The sequence below is a fragment of the Aureobasidium pullulans genome, assembly GCF_000721785.1.
Source record: "Aureobasidium pullulans EXF-150 unplaced genomic scaffold scaffold_15, whole genome shotgun sequence".
NCBI classification, from domain to species: Eukaryota; Fungi; Ascomycota; class Dothideomycetes; order Dothideales; family Saccotheciaceae; genus Aureobasidium; species Aureobasidium pullulans.
The window spans coordinates 493,952-509,798 of record NW_021941035.1 but is presented as its reverse complement, the minus strand read 5'-3'; the positions used below and the strand labels follow the sequence as shown (position 1 = coordinate 509,798).

Genomic DNA, 15,847 nt, shown 5'->3' with positions numbered 1-15,847 from the left:
CGTGATTCCTGTCTAAAATACCGATTGGCCTGCCCACCTCTTGCACCATGTCGGATCCTGACACTCGCAATCATCCTTCATATTCAGGCCACTCGCTGCGGCGTGGCTCAACGGTGCAGGGTCTTCGTTTTGACAGCAGAATGATCAGGTCAAGACGAGGATCTGCTATATCGTCTCTGGGTCAGACACCATACCCTTGCGACCATCTACCCGGCCATCTAGAGGACCCTGATCATGGCGGCGTCTCCTTGACATGGACCTCCACCGACGCCTTCCTGGACACTGGCCATCATGGTCGACGGCTCCATTTTTCTGGAGAGACGACGGAAGCCTCTTGGGATGCTACTGAAGGCGGTGTTGGTATAACAACCCAGGCCGACTTCTATGAGAGCCGTCTTCACTCACACTCAAACACCCACGGCAGACCACCAGGTCATTTCATCAATAATGAATTCATGACTACACGATACCAGCAGGTGGCCACGGATTCTCAAGTATCGCATATCGGACACACATTAACAAACTCGGCTATCGAGTTACCTCCAGCTCACCTCGCGACGACGCCCACTGTATTCCCTTCGTCTCCTGTAGAAGCTCCAAGCACACGTTGGCCAGCGAATGACACAACACTCACCATCCCCTCAGCCCAACCCCCTCAGGAGCTCCATCATGACGCCTCCGCCTGGGTCGATTACGATGTCGGTGAATTCCTTGACCACTGGGATATCCAATATCACATGGGGGAAGCCGGCCTCATGCATATAGACGATCAACGTAAAGCGCAATGGAAGCTCCAGGGTCAAATTCCTTTCAAGAACTACGACCTCCAAGGATTGGACTGGGCAGCACTCAACACAACCAGGAGCCAAGCCCGACTGGCCAGGAAAATGCTCTACCCTCTTCGTTACACTTGGACTCCACCAGCGACCTACGACGAACATTCAGTATGCCGGCAACAACGCATGTATGCGTCCAAGGACTTCTACCCTCACCACAAGGCTAGCCACTCGCATGGTCAACTCCGAAATGTGCTCGCAGCAAGGAGTAGGAACGATGTGTTTTATGCATCGAAGAGCAAGGTTATGCACACAGCCTTGAGCTGTCCTGCATATACCAATGTGGTCGTCAATTTCAGCGGCGCCTCTACGAATCCGAACCAAGCTGGAGATACCCACATCACTACAATCGCCGTCTCACCTGCCACGGATTTTGATGGCTATTACTCAGATGCCGTCTTGGTCACCGGCGGACTGGAAGGCGAATACTCTGTACTCAACCTCAACTCGACTCTTGGCGATCGACCCATTGAAGGATTCGTGACTGTCGCCGAGCAGAAAGAAACCACACATGTCCATGTTCTTAGTCATCGCCGTACAGGCGCTTTAGGAGCTGCCTTTTGCTCCAACGACAGCAAAGTCAGACTACTTGATATCGACACCAACTCGTGGTCTGGCGTGTTCGAATATGAGAACCAGATCAACTGTGCTGCAACATCACCTGATGGCCGCTTGAGAATGATTGTTGGCGACACCTGTGAGACTCTCATAACAGATGCTGAAAGGGGAGATGTGCTGTTCCGTACACGGCAACATACTGGATATGGATTCGCGTGTGCATGGGCTGCCGATGGTTGGCATGTGGCAACAGGCAGCGAGGATGGAAAAGTGGTGGTTTGTGATGCCAGGAGATGGGACAATCCGTTGGCGGCACTTGCATGCGAGATGAGCTGTGCTCGTTCACTACACTTTACCACATCCAACCGTGGAGGAGCATCACTGGTAGTGGCCGAGTCGGACGACATTGTCAGCGTGTACGATGCGATGAATTGGCATGACAAGCAGACGATCGACTTCTTCGGATCGGTGGTTGGAGCGGTCTCGGTGGACGACGGACAAGAATTGATCATCGCCAATGGCGATGAGACGGTGGGTGGATTGATGGTGTTTGAAAGGAGACATCACATACCGGATGAGCAGGATGATTTTGACCATCAACACTTTGATGGCAGAGAAGACCACCATTCCAGACGACGAGGAATAGGTTTCGACGACTTGATGCTGTAAGGTACAAGAGGATGGGACATGATAGTTACGAAGAAATGTATCACGCAACGACAATCTACTTTTCGAGAACCAGGAATCTGTGTAGCCTTTGCTTCTCTATGATCTACGTACCTCTCATCTCTTCTCCATGCTTCTCCTCCCTTCATCCTTTTTACCAAAATTTCCGAAACTGCTAACGTCACGACGGAAGAATTTGCCAATGTTCTTGAGGTTCTCATTGATGCTGGCGTGCGCACTCTCGGCGTTCAGCCCAAGGGCACCCATCGGTGGCGGGCTGGTCGCTCTACTGGCGCTTGTGGCCGACGCGGTACCACCTAGGGCTGGCGAACCAAACCGGTCGACGCCATCACGAGCGGCGTTCATCAGAGCGGAGCCGAATGTGGAGGGGTCGAAACGGGCAGCGGTTCCTGCCAACGCTGGCGCAGAATGTGAGGCTGCACTATCCTTGAGAGCTGCAATGCCTGGTGCGGCTGCACCTGCTGCTTGGAGGGACATGTTGGTGATCAGTGGGTTGGATGCCTGTAGGCTTTCATTTGCTGGGGATGCCTTGTGTGCGTTGAACAGCTCAATCAGGTGAGCCTGCTCTTGTTTGCGTGTGATCCCTTTCAATCCGAGTATCTTGCGGAAGTTTGGCTCTGAGCGATCTTGCATGTGTATGAGGTATGCTTGAACCAGACCTTCCGGTGGTGAGGCGCGCACTTGTAATGTCTTGAGCAACGGGTCTAGCTTTGCCATACTTTGATTGACGCGCTTGATGAAATTCGGGTTCGGTGTCGTGCCCGCCTCTGCATTGACAGTAGACAGCTCGGTAAATGCTTTCTTCAAGACATAAGAGTCAAGCAACATTTGCTCAGCACCTGTTTCTGATATAGGCCGGCAGACAACCAAATTGGTCAGTAGAGAGCTAGCGAGAGCGTCGACCAGATTGTCGCAGAAGGCACGCGCATAATGTTGCTTTTGCAGGTGGTTGAGTACTTCTGATGTCTTCTCTTTGACTTGCTGCACCAAAGGAGCGACATATGGACTTTGATCACCGACATTGTCCATCTTGCTCCAGGGTACATTGCGCATTTCTCTCCAAGGCGCATCGCAGTCGATCTCAACTCTCCTCACCAGAGATTTGACAGATGCTGAGGCAATACCCATGAAGGAATCGGCCTGGGATTGGAGGTCGACCTGAGCACGAAAGTCGGCGTCTATTCGTGATTTTATACGCTCTTCTAGCTGATTAGTAGTTTGGTAACAATAGTCTGCGGTGTTGAGAACAGTGACTGTGTCTTCGATCGAAGTTGACCGTTCAGACAAAGCGTGAAATAGGACCTGTTGACAATAAACGTCGAGGTACTTTGCAAAGGTTTTCGAGAGATCAAGAAGCCGAGAACCTGTCGAAAGCTTTGCACATTGAGCAAAGGTGATGCGGTAAGAATGGAAGAGCTCTGTAGACGAAGGCATGACGGTATGAGCATGGAATTCGTCTTCTTCGTTGCGAATAGGTTGTTGTCGGTATTTTGGGATGAGAAGAGCTAGTTGCCTGTCTTGAGATTCAACCCATATGCTGAGATATGGTTCAAAGGCTTCAGAAATAGCTTGGCTGAAAGCGCGAGGCTTCTCGTCGAGCGTATCCAGGGATGAGCGTGATTCTGTAGAAGAGAAGCGTCGCTCGAGAGAATGCTCAAAATCCAATGTTTCTTGCAAGCACGATAATAGAAGGTTGACATCCGGAGGCTGGCCGTCTGCACGGCGCATGGAGCGTTGCAGGATCTGCTTGTAGTCTTCTCGCGTAGTTTCGCAAAAGGCATTCGCCAACATTTCATCAAGACGCCAAAAAGAAGGGAACAGGGAAGCGTGATCGGCGTCATGTGTTTTGAGCATGCGGTTGAACCATGAATAACGGCGTGATATGTTATCAAGCGAGGCAGCTTCGTCAGAGGAGCGGAAGACTTGACGATACTCGCGCAGCATTGTGTTGCAATACCAGGTGGTCAAACGAGCACGGGCATGGTCTCCAAGGGCGTCCATGACATGACAGGCGTCAGCTAGCATATTGCGAGCAGAAGCGACAGATTCTCGGGCGAAAGCGAGTTCGAAGTCTTCGCAGATCTGATCGAGCAACAGACGCTGCAAGTCAGCGACATTCTTGCTGAGTTGAGCAATCTGATCTATGCTGCGATATGTCTTGAAGTGGGCCATGAGCTGGACGACGGCAGAGACCAGGTGCGAACAGTCGCGGTATTGACGGGTCGATGCAAGGACACGCAACTGCTCATAAGCGGTTGTCAACATCTGCAAGCGCTTGAGGGCCGTCATTGACAAAGTCAGGTTCCGCTTGGTCTGGTCGAGACGCTTGATGTCTGCCGTCATGTCGGTGATGGCTCTCTCGGTGTCCAAGGCCCTGGCGCGTACCTTGTCGATACGGCCAAACAGTTCTCCCAGCTCTTTCTTTGCTTGTGTTATACGCCGAACACTGTCCGCATCGCTCTCTGTCTGTCGCGCGACCATGCGGCCCATGTGTTGGTCGAGTTCATCTTGATGTTTGTGTACCTGCTGTGAGACGGCGCCTGCTTGGTCGAGCGTCGATGGGTGCCCGAAGAGGGCATTAAGGTGTGTGATGGGATCGTAGTCGACTTGGGGGTGTAGTCAGCAGTCGCCCTCCCACGTGTCAGGAGTGCTACATACTGGCATCCATGTTGAAACTTGTTGTCTCTCAGGAGTGGAGACAAGCACGATTTCAGAAGGCAATGACAACCGTCCTAACGACAGATCCGTGCATGTCGTCAATACCAAGCTCCTGGATTGCTCGTTGCTTGAGATTCCACCTCAGCGTTTGCCGACATCAAAGATTATATCGGTAGAGCCTCCGTGACTGCTTCCCCACCTGGTGCACCTTCAACCTTTGTGGAGAGCTGCCCCTTCGGGTGTCGGCCCGAGTGCCGCCTCGCTGGCCGGTGTCGCCCTAAACTCCCCATAGTTATACCACACCTGGCCTACTCTGCCCATTACTCTTTCTCTCGTCACATCTGATCACCTAACAGCCACTTCGACATGGCTTCTCCTGCTCTCCGTAACGTTGCTTCGCAATGCCGTAAAGTACGTCGATTCTACCGAGCCGCACATCTCCCAGATTTCTTATCTCCTAAGCTGTGACTCAAATCAGTATTATGACCGGACGTGCTGACAAGTAATCGAAAGATCATGTGCATTGGCAGAAACTACATGGTAAGAAATGTGCAATCTGATTGACGATCGGCAAACACTTCGGTCGACTACGAGACTGAGCTAATAGTCAAAAGGACCACATCACCGAGCTGGGCAACAAGAAGCCAGCAAACCCTTTCTTCTTCTTGAAGCCACCGTCATCTATCCTCCTCAAGGGTGACGGTCCCGTGTTGCGTCCCAGAGGTGTCAATGTCCATTACGAAGTTGAGCTGGGTCTTGTCATGGGTCGTAAGGTCAGAGACCTTGACCCCAACGATACTCAAGGTGCTCTGGACTCCATCGAAAGTTACCTTCTCACTATTGACATGACTGGCCGTAACGTCCAGGAGGAGGCCAAGAAGAAGGGTCTTCCATGGAGCATTGCAAAGGGGTTTGACACCTTCCTCCCAATCGCTGGTCCCATCGCAAAGTCCAAGATCGCCGACCCTCATAACATTGAGCTGTTTTTGAGCGTCAACGGCGAGATGAAGCAGAACGACAACACTAATCTCATGCTCTTCCAAATTCCTAGACAGCTGGCCGATATCAGCAGAGTCATGACACTTGAAAAAGGAGACATCATTTTGACTGGCACTCCCAAGGGTGTCGGCGCTGTAAAGACTGGCGACGTCATTAGAGCCGGCATGCGTGTGGACGGAAAGGAGATTGAAGAGGCCAACATTGAGGTCGAGGTCAAGGACCGTGAGGGTCCTTATGAGTTTGCTGAGACATGAAAAGCTACATCCCTGTACATATCCTTCCCATGATCGATTCATAACGCCGCAAAAGCTAGACCATCTTGTGTCCATTGATTCTCCCTCCATCGCTGCTCGCTTTTCACCGAGGCTTACCACCCCAAATCCGGCGGAGTTGGTCGAAAAGGCATTCTTTCTCTTCCAAGACGTCTTATCTGCTGGACAAGAACAGAGGGTCTCTCGTTCGACTGACACTCACTCTCTGACTCTTGGGTTGCTATGTCCTTTGCTTGCCCTCCTCTGGACTGGTCGCCTGCAGCCACTCCTGGCACGCTCAAGTCGGCTTCTGGTACTGATTCGATAGCTCTCTCCCCAGCCCCCTGTTGGACAGAGCCGACGGAACGCCCGGCAGTGTTAGTCATACCCCTCTCCAACTCATCCATTCTCAGCTTCAGTTGTTGCATGTACTGGTCGGAGGCAGTGGTCTGGTTGTTTTCAATGGTGTCAAGTCTTTGTTCGAGTGTCTGCCATTGACTCGTGGTGCCTGTAGCGACAGGTTGACTGTCGTTGGCCCTTCGAAGTGCTTGGACTGAATCCTCGAGCTCGCTGATTCGCTTTAGAATGTCCTTTTCCTGCTCAAAGTCTTCTCTCCTACGCTCCGTGGCCGTGACTTGCTTTGCCTCGAGCTCCGAAAGGATCTGTTGTGCTTGCTCTGCTTGTCTTTGATTGATCGACAACTGGCTGCTGATATTGACCATGTCTGCTTGCTGTTTGTTGATACGCTCGAGGATGTGGCGGTTTTCTCTTTGGATTTGATGATACCACAGTAGCTCGCGAGGTGCGCCGGGAATAGGAGCCATGGCGAGGAAAGCGGAGGAGCGTGGAGCGAATGGGAGTTCTATGTTTCGAGGAGGATTCGAGGATGGATATGCAATGTGCCGAGTGGTTCGAAATTAGAGAAATATTCAGTAGTCGGCGAGTTGACGGCGCGCAAACTACTTGAAGGGCATGCCAGCAGTGACGATGGAGGGGAAAGAATTCAGCGCCTCGAAGAAATGGAGCAAGTGCGGATGGTGCGCACATGTGCCTCCCCTTTGGAAGAATCAATAGTGCCACGAGGCAGGCGCGAGGGCACATTCACATGCAAGGCTAGGACGTCTTCAGTTGGAAAGGATAACATTCTTTTGAAAGAGAAACAAGAAACTCGCCCCGACCTAGCATCTAGAAAAGGGCATGTGTTCGCGTTTTGAAAAGCTTCAACCATAAAGACAAACGCCCAAATGCATGAGAAGTGGGATCCGTCCCAGCCATGGTATCACATTCTAGTAAGACCAGCCGTAGATCCCTCGTTAAACATTGGCCTGCCGCAGACATGCACTGCTGCAGCCCTCTTCTTGTTTTTGAATAGAAATTCGTTTAGATGAGATCTGCGAGTTGGATTAGTCAATCGTTCAAGTAGGATCAATATCACTCCACTTACCAGCAACGTTCATGGGCATCTCCTCGATTTGAGTGCTGTAGAACTGCTCAATCTCTCTCATCATGCGCACATCGTCAGCGGTGACGAAGTTGATGGCAACACCCTTACGACCGAAACGACCACCACGACCGATACGGTGGATGTAGTTCTCGCGGTTGGCAGGCAAGTCGTAGTTGATGACCAACGAAACCTGCTGGACATCGATACCACGGGCCAAAAGGTCAGTGGCGATCAGGACACGAGAAGAACCGGAACGGAACTCCTTCATGATAACATCACGCTGGGCCTGGTCCATGTCACCGTGCATGGCAGAGACGGTAAAGTCACGGGCAGTGAGCTTGTCGGTGAGCCAGTCGACCTTTCTGCGGGTGTTGCAGAAGATGACAGCTTGGGTGATAGTGACGGTCTCGTAGAGATCGGAGAGGGTGTCGAGCTTCCACTCCTCCTTCTCAACGGCAATGTAGAACTGCTTGATACCTTCGAGGGTAAGCTCGTCCTTCTTGACGAGAATACGGACGGGGTCACGCATGAACTTGGTGGTGACCTCGAGGACGTCCTGGGGCATGGTGGCGGAAAGGAGAACAACCTGGGTAGACTGGGGGAGGAGCTGGAAGATGTCGTAGATCTGCTCGGTGAAACCGCGAGACAGCATCTCATCGGCCTCGTCGAGAACGAACATCTTCATGGAGTCGGTCTTGAGGACGCGGCGCTGGATCATGTCGTGGACACGGCCGGGGGTACCGACAACGACCTGGGGACCGTCCTGGAGAGCCTTCATGTCGTCACGGACGCTGGTACCACCGATACAGGCGTGGCACTCGACGTTCATGAAGTCACCGATGGCGACAACGACCTTCTGGATCTGCTGGGCGAGCTCACGGGTGGGAGCGAGGATAAGAGCCTGGCAAGCCTTGACGTTGGGGTCGAGCTTCTGGAGAACTGAGATGGAGAAAGTGGCGGTCTTGCCAGTACCGGACTGGGCCTGGGCAATGACATCGTGGCCTGGAGGATTGTGTGTGAGCGGTGTGAAAGAGCAAACTGAAAGCTCAGAAAAGCTTACCCTTGATGACGGGCATGATGGCGCGCTGCTGGATAGCAGAGGGGCGCTCGAAACCGTAGGCGTAGACACCACGGAGGAGCTCGGCCTTGAGGTTCATGGCGTCGAATGAGTCGGTGGTCTCATCGTAGTTAGACTCGATCTGTCCTGCAGCGCAAAAGTTCAGTCAGCGCAGTTCGTCTCAAGGCGGATAAGGCGGTGGTTGTCGACGGCGCAAGCGCAGTGGTCGCACTGGCAGGACGCGCAGTGAAGAACAAGACAGGACGTACCCTCGGGGACCTCTTCAAGACCAGAAGCCATGATTGCGGTTGACAGTAGTTTGTGAAAGGGTTTTGGGAGAAGCTGGGTTGGTGGGCGAACGGGCGCCGCTGGGTATTTGTATGAGGACTAGAAACCAAAAACTCTCGTGTATGAGAGTCTGCAGGGATATCTAGTTTGTTGAGAGCGATGAAAATGGCTGGAGGAAAAGAGGGGCGCGAACGAATATAATGCCCGTGTGAGAGCGCAATGATTTTTCGCCTGGTCCGTGCCCGCACCCGCCTTTCGCCTGCATCCAACCATCTTCGCCGTCACCCGTTGTGTCGAGCTGCGAAGTCAGTCATATTCCTGCTCTGCCCACTCACATTCACTCGCCTGTGTGCCATCGTTGGAGGAAACAGTCATATACTCTCACATCTGGAAAATCATTGGATATTGACCTCTTTCCGATATGACTCCTCCAGCTGCTCTGTTAGACCAAGAGTTCGAGCATCCGAGCAGGCCACTCAAGAAACAGAAACTTGATGCCGACTCCGACCACACCACTAATCCCGAGGAATCTGCAACCATCTGGAGTCACCCTCTTGGAATTCGTCCGTCTGGAAACGTCTTTACCGCTACTGCCAATCTGAAGGCAGCAATTGGAACATTTGCCTTGCTCCCGGACGAACTTCTGGCCCAGTTCTTGGACTATCTTGACGCACAAGATTTACTCCGATTGGGTGGCACGTGTCGGGCTCTGCATGCATTCAGTAGATCTGAGGAGCTTTGGAAAGCACTTTTCATAGAGTACGTCTTCAAAATTTACATCTTGACTCACACCTATCTAATATCATGTAAGATCGCAACCAGAAAACTTCAACTGGCGTGGCACATGGCGGTCAACTGTTTTGTCACAACCGCGCTCTCAGGAGCCTGATGTGGATTGCAGCAACCTCTTCTCAGATGCTCTTCATCGACCATATTTCTGTGCTCATGTTTCCCTGGATCCCTATGTGACCAATATTCCAGCCCGCAACCAGATCCATCGGCTCACATCATTGACTTTCGAGGAGTTCACTGAATCGTTTACCAACAAACCCTTCATCATCTCTGAACCTACAAAACGTTGGCCTGTATTCGGATCTTGGTCGGTCAAGTCACTACTCAAACGATATTCTCAGGTCAAGTTTAGAGCTGAGGCTGTAGATTGGCCCTTTGATGTATATGTTGACTACATGAAGGATAACCATGACGAGAGTCCTCTATACCTCTTTGACCGCTCCTTCGCAGAGAAGATGAATATTCAAGTAGCTGACAGTGCTACTGCACATCTGTACGATGGCACTTCTCCAGATCTATCGGCCACACAAGACGGGCGCAAAGTGGCATACTGGGCACCGTCGTTCTTCGGACCTGATCTGTTCAGCGTTCTGGGATCTCAAAGACCTGATCACCGCTGGTTGATCATTGGACCGTCTCGCAGTGGGTCAACTTTCCACAAGGACCCCAACGCGACCTGCGCTTGGAACGCTGTTTTGACTGGGCGCAAATACTGGATCATGTTCCCATCTTCGTCCTCCCTACCGCCGCCGCCAGGCGTCTTCGTATCAGCTGATCAGAGCGAGGTCACTTCTCCTTTGAGTATCGCCGAATGGTTCCTCGGATTTCACGCCGAGGCACGCCGCACTGAAGGATGTATTGAAGGCATCTGCGAGGCTGGTGAGTTGCTATATGTACCAGCTGGTTGGTATCATCTGGTCGTCAACCTAGAAGACTCGATTGCATTGACTCAGAACTTTGTTCCTCGTCAAAGACTCGCGTCGGTTTTGCACTTCCTCAGGGACAAATCTGATCAAGTCAGTGGTTTTTCGAAAGATGTGCAAAACCCCTATGAACTCTTTTTGCAAAAGCTCAGCGAGCAGGAGCCAGAGGCCCTAGAAGAGGCTCTGCCCAAGCTTGAAAAGATGAGCAAAGGTCCAAAAGGCAAGTGGGCAGAACTAACAAAGACCACCGAGGACGCAAGCACCGAGGGTGGCTTCTCCTTCGGCTTTGGTGGGGATGATGATGAGGAGGTACCATAGTCAATCTTAAGTCCAGCGATGCGTGCACTGATTCTCTTGTACCTTTTTCATGTTCGATCACCAGCCCATCTGCCGTCACGTTTAAAAATCCTATTGGCAAGAGTGAGTTCAGTCTGGTCACCCGCTCTTGGAAGGCGCTAAGCATATTTTGATAGTTGTCATGGCTATGAAAGGGTGTCACTTGAGAGCTTCGCCACGAGATTCTGTGAAGTGGATATAAGGGCATAAAGTTCGCACCAGAACCGAGCTTTCAAGCTGGCAAGGGGCCTTACAAACCAGTGGGCAAAAGACACAGTGTTATTGATTCTGGCACGGTTCCAAAGAGATCAAGGAGAGCACCAACTCCAATGACCATGTACCCGATTATCAAGAGTATCCTGCCGGTTTACAGTCAGGAAAGAGGGAGTTCGGTGACGGGTCAATCTCTCTGCAGCTACCGAAGTTACTCCCTCCCCCATCGCCCGATCTCTTTCACTCACAGCGTTGCCAGAACGGGCCAGTTGCTTGACGAAAAAATAGGTGACTTTGAAAGTTGGCTCGCAGGTATATAGATGTATAATCACGGCCAGAATCTTGCCGGGATGCAGATCTGGGGTGCAGATCTGATGTATTCATCTATACAGGATAAGTTGTTCTATGGGTTTAGAGCTGCTCAGTACTGCTCATCGGGACAGTCAAACGCTAGATGGCCATCCTTTTCGCATAGTGCGCACCACTTGTCTGTATCAGCCTCTGCTACATGTGCAGTTGGGGTCTCAGTGGGCTTCTCGGTGACATCGTTGTAGCTAGTGTTGCTCAGTGTCTTCCTCAGAGAAAGTGGTGCAGGAGCTTCTAGCTTGTCGTTGTATCTGTCTCTGCTGGAGGTCGAAACGTCCAAGCCTCGCATACGTCGCGACAGCTCATCCTCTGATTCGGGGTGCTCTGCATGCGCTTCGTGACTACCATTGGTTTGCTGGCCATCGTCTTCTCGTGAAGATCTGTATCTGGTAGGAGATCTAACAGCTTCGGGGGATCTTGTCAAGTGGTGGCGCGGCATCTCTTCTGCGGCAGCTTCGGTGTTCATGATGCTGTCTCTTTCTTGCTCAGCTGCCCGTCTCAATTGCTCGACAGCACGTTCCAGTTCCTCCTCTCTGTATGCTTTTCTGTCGATCAATCCTTGGAGTTCCGACTTTTCACGCTCAAGTTGCTGGACTGTTGCTTGCGTTTTCTTCAGCTCTTCGGGATCGGCAAATCGACCAGATGCTGGGCTCTGGCGTGCCATGGGACTTGACTCTGGACCAGAGCTGAGAGAGTGTATAATGGCTTTGAGACCTCTAATCTCATCATCCTTCAACTCAACGTCCTTGTCTCGAGATCCGGAGCCTTCTGCTTCTTTAGCTCCTTGAAGTGCTTTGGCAGCCTTCTCCCTTTCACGCCTCAGCTCGCTACGCCCTCTTTCGACTTCTCCTCTCAAGAACTCTACCTCCCCTCGAGCTTCTGCTTCTCCACGTCTTGCGTCTTCCAGGCCCTCCTCAAGTTCTGCAACAAGCTCTTCCAACCCCTTAAGTTGGCGAGCAACATTCTCGACATCTTCACGGCTGTGACCAAGCTCGCGCAACTCCTGAATTTCGGCAAGCAGGTCGGCAATCTTCGCCTCATACACACGCTCCGTCTCGGCAGAAGCAAGCTCTAGTGTATCTATTGTGCTGCGGAAGTCTGCACGATGGGCGTCAAACTCATCAATCAGCGACTGAATCTTGTCTTCCCTATCATGCACAGCTTGACGCAACTCAAAGACATCAGAAGTGTCCTCATCGTCACCAGGTATCAGCTCTTGGATCTCTTTCAGACTGGCTTCCATCTCTACCAGTGATCCGGCCTGTTCTTGCAGCTGTCTGTCTTTTTCCTCGAGTTGGGCGAGCAGCCTTTGTACCTCGCCATCTTGATCGACAGTGACTTGACGGGACGGAGAGCGTCTAGCAATGGAAGCGGCAGAACTGGTCGAAGGACGATTGCCAACGCGAGAGCCAGTGCGCGAATAGGGACGCGAAGGCGCAGCGGATCGGCTAGCAGCACGAGGGGTGGTTGACAGAGGTGGTGCGGGACTCGAGGTGAAGCGTGGAGGAACAGCGGACCTTTGGCTCATGGAGAAGTTACGAGCAGGGGTCGGAACCAGGTTGGGCTGTTTGCGGAAGGGAGATTCGGGGCGTGGTAGCGATGGTCGACGAGACTTGAGTTTAGATAGAGGGCTCGGAGGACGGGCACCAGGACCCATGGATTGCGAGAACTTGGGCATAGCAGCTGTCGGAGGGGTGTAGGAGTCGAGACGATATTGCGACGGTGTACTGGGAGTGCCAGGGTAGGCCGGACGCGAGCGCGCAGGCGATTGGCGCTTCTCTGCGCGGTGCACAGGCAAGAAGATACCAGCTCCAGGGACGTCCGTGTCGAAGTAGCGGATGCCGTCGACATCGCCGTCATTCTTTCCTCTGGCAGCAAACTCGCCGGCCAGCTCGACACCAATGAATTTGCCCTGCTTGCCCCTGACAGGCCCGACGAACTTGACTGTGCCGTACATGTCGCCAGGAACATTGACCATGTCGCCCAAGGCGACAGACGAGTCGGCCATTGTTGATGAGAGTCCAGGTGATGAAGTCGTGTTTCCTGTCAAGGCGTTGAGAGAAGCTTCACGGGCTTTGCGGTGAGCATCGTTGTTGTGCATGGGCGAGTTTGACGGCCGCACACGCTGCCGCGGTGTTGACATTGCTTTGCTGAGAATACCGGTTCCTGTTTATCTTGAAAGACGAGATCAGAGGATAATAAACCAATCTTTACCGCTGCCGCTACGAAATCAAAGACAAGATCCAAGACAAAAACAAAGACACGTCAGGCTCCATCATTACTCGATTACCCATGCAACCAACCACATGGCTCTTGCGACCTACCGACTTAGTTGCCCGCCAAAATGCTGCCCAATCATCCCAACCCATTACTTGCAAAAAGGTGCAACGACAGGTGAAGGACTTTGCACACTTCTTAGCAGCTCCGAGGGACGACCTGGTCTCATGCTAAGCTATTCTGTTCCTGTTGTTTACTTCCAAACATCTAACCGTATCAGCATGACTCGGCAACATGATGGCATCAATTTAGGACTTGCACCTTGATAACCAGCGCATGGCCTTTTCTTATTCGGCGTGTCCATGTCTCTGCCTAGGCATCCCGGGGAGCGGAGACATGACTGAAAAGTTCACAAGAACAAACCGTAAATCCCGGTCCTGAACAGAGACTTGGTCTAGAAAATGATTCGGTAACCTCGTCTTCATTCGCAAGGCTAATCTAAGAGCTGGTCTTGTGTTTTGGAGGCAGGCTTCCACTGAAGCTCGGTCTGCGCTGGACGTTAAAGCTCATCCGTTCGGTATCAACTCCCGCATCAACCTGTGACTTAGTCGTACCGAGGTTGTTCGGTCCCCGAACCCCACGCTTTCATATACTCCTCTGGGAATGCATTCATCTACTACTGTCCTGTTCGCATGAGCCTTGGACTGAGAGTGTCAATTGTTCTTCTCACCTTATCAAGTTTCGTTCAATATGGCAGGTCCGATTCGGCAGCTCATAGACATCACGTCGCTCGAAAACTACTTGCACAAACATGTACCGGAGATCAAGACACCTCTTGACGTCAAACAGGTAATATTTCCAAGCCTCAAGGTGTTTCATATCATTGAATTAGAATCACAGTTTGGTTATGGCCAATCAAATCCCACCTATCTCTTGACGTCCTCTGATAAACAGCAATATGTGCTACGCAAAAAGCCCCCAGGAAAGCTGCTATCCAAAACCGCTCACAAAGTCGAACGCGAATACAGAATCTTGCATGCTCTTGAGACAACCGATGTCCCAGTCCCAAAGACATATTGCTTGTGTGAGGACGATACAGTCATTGGTACGGCTTTTTACATCATGGAATTTCTGGATGGCAGGATCATTGAGGATCCATGTCTACCGGATGTCAGCCCTGAGCACAGAAAGGAGATGTGGCGGTCTGCAGTAACGACACTGGCAAAGTTTCATCGTGTAGCTCCGGCTTCCGTGAATCTCGCATCCTATGGAAAGGCAGATGGTTTCTACGACCGTCAACTTGCGACATTCAATACCATCCAGGACGCTCAGGCAAAGGCTGTCGACATTGAGTCAAACGAGCCTGTGGGAAAGATTCCTCATTTCGATGACATGGTCGCCTTCTTCGGCAACAAAGCTACCCAGCCTCAGGATCGCAGTACCTTTGTTCACGGCGACTACAAAATCGATAACGTGGTCTTCCACAAGACAGAGCCAAAGGTTATAGGAATATTGGAGTAAGTCGAGAAAGCATCCGTTGTGAAGCGAGGCTGATGTTTCTAGCTGGGAAATGTCAACGATAGGGCACCCCCTTTCCGACCTCAGTAACTTACTCACCCCCTTCACCACTGCAGACTCCCCTGTCGCTAGATCGATCGGACGAGGAAGTGAAACCTTCCTCCCCGGTAACACGCCAGGTCTCCCGACCAAGCAACAGTGCATCGAGTGGTACCGGAAAGTGGCTGGATGGGACCCGCGACCAGACATGACCTGGGGCGAGGCGTTTGGAATATATCGTGGCAGCATAATCATGCAAGGGATCGCGGCGAGATATGCTCTCAGACAGGCAAGCAGTGCTCGCGCGCAAGAATACGCAGTACAGATGCGGCCCTTTGCCACAGTCGGGTGGGATCTTGTCCAACAATGCCAGAAGGAACGAGCAAAACAGGGTAGCAAGGCCAAGCTGTAATGCAAATCAAAGGGTTTGACCAGCGGGTTAGATGTTAGTTATCACGAGTCCCGTCATGAACCTCAATCTGTATACTGAGTCGTAAAATTCACACGCAAACATGATGATCGAACGGACCAGGCGGCCAAATACTCCTTCGGCCATGGTCAAGGATCAAAGTTCGCTAGCACGACGCAAAGAGATCCACGGAGACAAGTCTTGTCCCGGTTTAGAGGCAGGGGCAGTAGATAACTCACGTATACCAAAGACAAGG

At 51.9% G+C, this 15,847-nt stretch overlaps 8 protein-coding genes across 8 annotated transcripts; 4 read left to right on the top strand and 4 right to left on the bottom strand.

The window, feature by feature from the left end:
- Positions 1–962: 962 nt before the first annotated feature.
- M438DRAFT_278107 (WD40 repeat-like protein) lies at positions 963–2,063 on the top strand (the record flags this gene model as incomplete). Its single annotated transcript, XM_029900976.1, has 1 exon — positions 963–2,063. One exon carries the CDS (start codon positions 963–965, stop codon positions 2,061–2,063), a length of 1,101 nt encoding a protein of 366 aa, XP_029758511.1.
- A 60-nt stretch (positions 2,064–2,123) lies between these two features.
- M438DRAFT_347571 (uncharacterized protein) lies at positions 2,124–4,912 on the bottom strand. Its single transcript, XM_029905936.1, has 2 exons — positions 4,740–4,912; positions 2,124–4,687 (listed from the first exon to the last, which is right to left on the bottom strand). Exons 1-2 carry the CDS (start codon positions 4,747–4,749, stop codon positions 2,178–2,180), a joined length of 2,520 nt encoding a protein of 839 aa, XP_029758510.1. The 5' UTR covers positions 4,750–4,912; the 3' UTR covers positions 2,124–2,177.
- A 343-nt stretch (positions 4,913–5,255) lies between these two features.
- Positions 5,256–5,992, top strand: M438DRAFT_376331 (uncharacterized protein; the record flags this gene model as incomplete). The annotated part of the gene is made up of 2 exons (XM_029908654.1): positions 5,256–5,279; positions 5,354–5,992. The coding sequence occupies 2 exons, from the start codon at positions 5,256–5,258 to the stop codon at positions 5,990–5,992; spliced, it is 663 nt and encodes a 220-aa protein (XP_029758509.1).
- Positions 5,993–6,105: 113 nt separating this feature from the next.
- Positions 6,106–6,813, bottom strand: M438DRAFT_277907 (uncharacterized protein; the record flags this gene model as incomplete). The annotated part of the gene is made up of 1 exon (XM_029900960.1): positions 6,106–6,813. The coding sequence occupies one exon, from the start codon at positions 6,811–6,813 to the stop codon at positions 6,106–6,108; it is 708 nt and encodes a 235-aa protein (XP_029758508.1).
- A 301-nt stretch (positions 6,814–7,114) lies between these two features.
- On the bottom strand, positions 7,115–8,927 carry M438DRAFT_301284 (ATP-dependent RNA helicase eIF4A). The gene is made up of 4 exons (XM_029902092.1): positions 8,760–8,927; positions 8,494–8,637; positions 7,434–8,435; positions 7,115–7,380 (listed from the first exon to the last, which is right to left on the bottom strand). Exons 1-4 carry the CDS (start codon positions 8,788–8,790, stop codon positions 7,370–7,372), a joined length of 1,188 nt encoding a protein of 395 aa, XP_029758507.1. The 5' UTR covers positions 8,791–8,927; the 3' UTR covers positions 7,115–7,369.
- A 272-nt stretch (positions 8,928–9,199) lies between these two features.
- Positions 9,200–10,811, top strand: M438DRAFT_376329 (F-box and JmjC domain-containing protein; the record flags this gene model as incomplete). The annotated part of the gene is made up of 2 exons (XM_029908653.1): positions 9,200–9,537; positions 9,590–10,811. The coding sequence occupies 2 exons, from the start codon at positions 9,200–9,202 to the stop codon at positions 10,809–10,811; spliced, it is 1,560 nt and encodes a 519-aa protein (XP_029758506.1).
- Positions 10,812–11,413: 602 nt separating this feature from the next.
- Positions 11,414–13,931, bottom strand: M438DRAFT_62823 (uncharacterized protein). The gene has a single exon (XM_029910214.1). The coding sequence runs from the start codon at positions 13,549–13,551 to the stop codon at positions 11,464–11,466; it is 2,088 nt and encodes a 695-aa protein (XP_029758505.1). The 5' UTR covers positions 13,552–13,931; the 3' UTR covers positions 11,414–11,463.
- A 364-nt stretch (positions 13,932–14,295) lies between these two features.
- Positions 14,296–15,594, top strand: M438DRAFT_367304 (APH-domain-containing protein; the record flags this gene model as incomplete). Its single annotated transcript, XM_029907945.1, has 3 exons — positions 14,296–14,474; positions 14,526–15,142; positions 15,189–15,594. Exons 1-3 carry the CDS (start codon positions 14,376–14,378, stop codon positions 15,592–15,594), a joined length of 1,122 nt encoding a protein of 373 aa, XP_029758504.1. The 5' UTR covers positions 14,296–14,375.
- Between the last annotated feature and the right edge of the window lie 253 nt (positions 15,595–15,847).

What these genes read in the sequence shown, in the direction of transcription:
- M438DRAFT_62823 (XM_029910214.1), bottom strand. Translation starts at nt 13,551, where the DNA reads ATGTCAACACCGCGGCAGCGTGTGCGGCCGTCAAACTCGCCCATGCAC.
- M438DRAFT_301284 (XM_029902092.1), bottom strand. Translation starts at nt 8,790, where the DNA reads ATGGCTTCTGGTCTTGAAGAGGTCCCCGAGG. An exon ending in TCTTGAAGAGGTCCCCGAGG is followed by an intron (nt 8,638 to 8,759) that starts GTACGTCCTGTC and finishes TTTGCGCTGCAG; the next exon opens with GACAGATCGAGTCTAACTAC. An exon ending in CATCATGCCCGTCATCAAGG is followed by an intron (nt 8,436 to 8,493) that starts GTAAGCTTTTCT and finishes ACAATCCTCCAG; the next exon opens with GCCACGATGTCATTGCCCAG.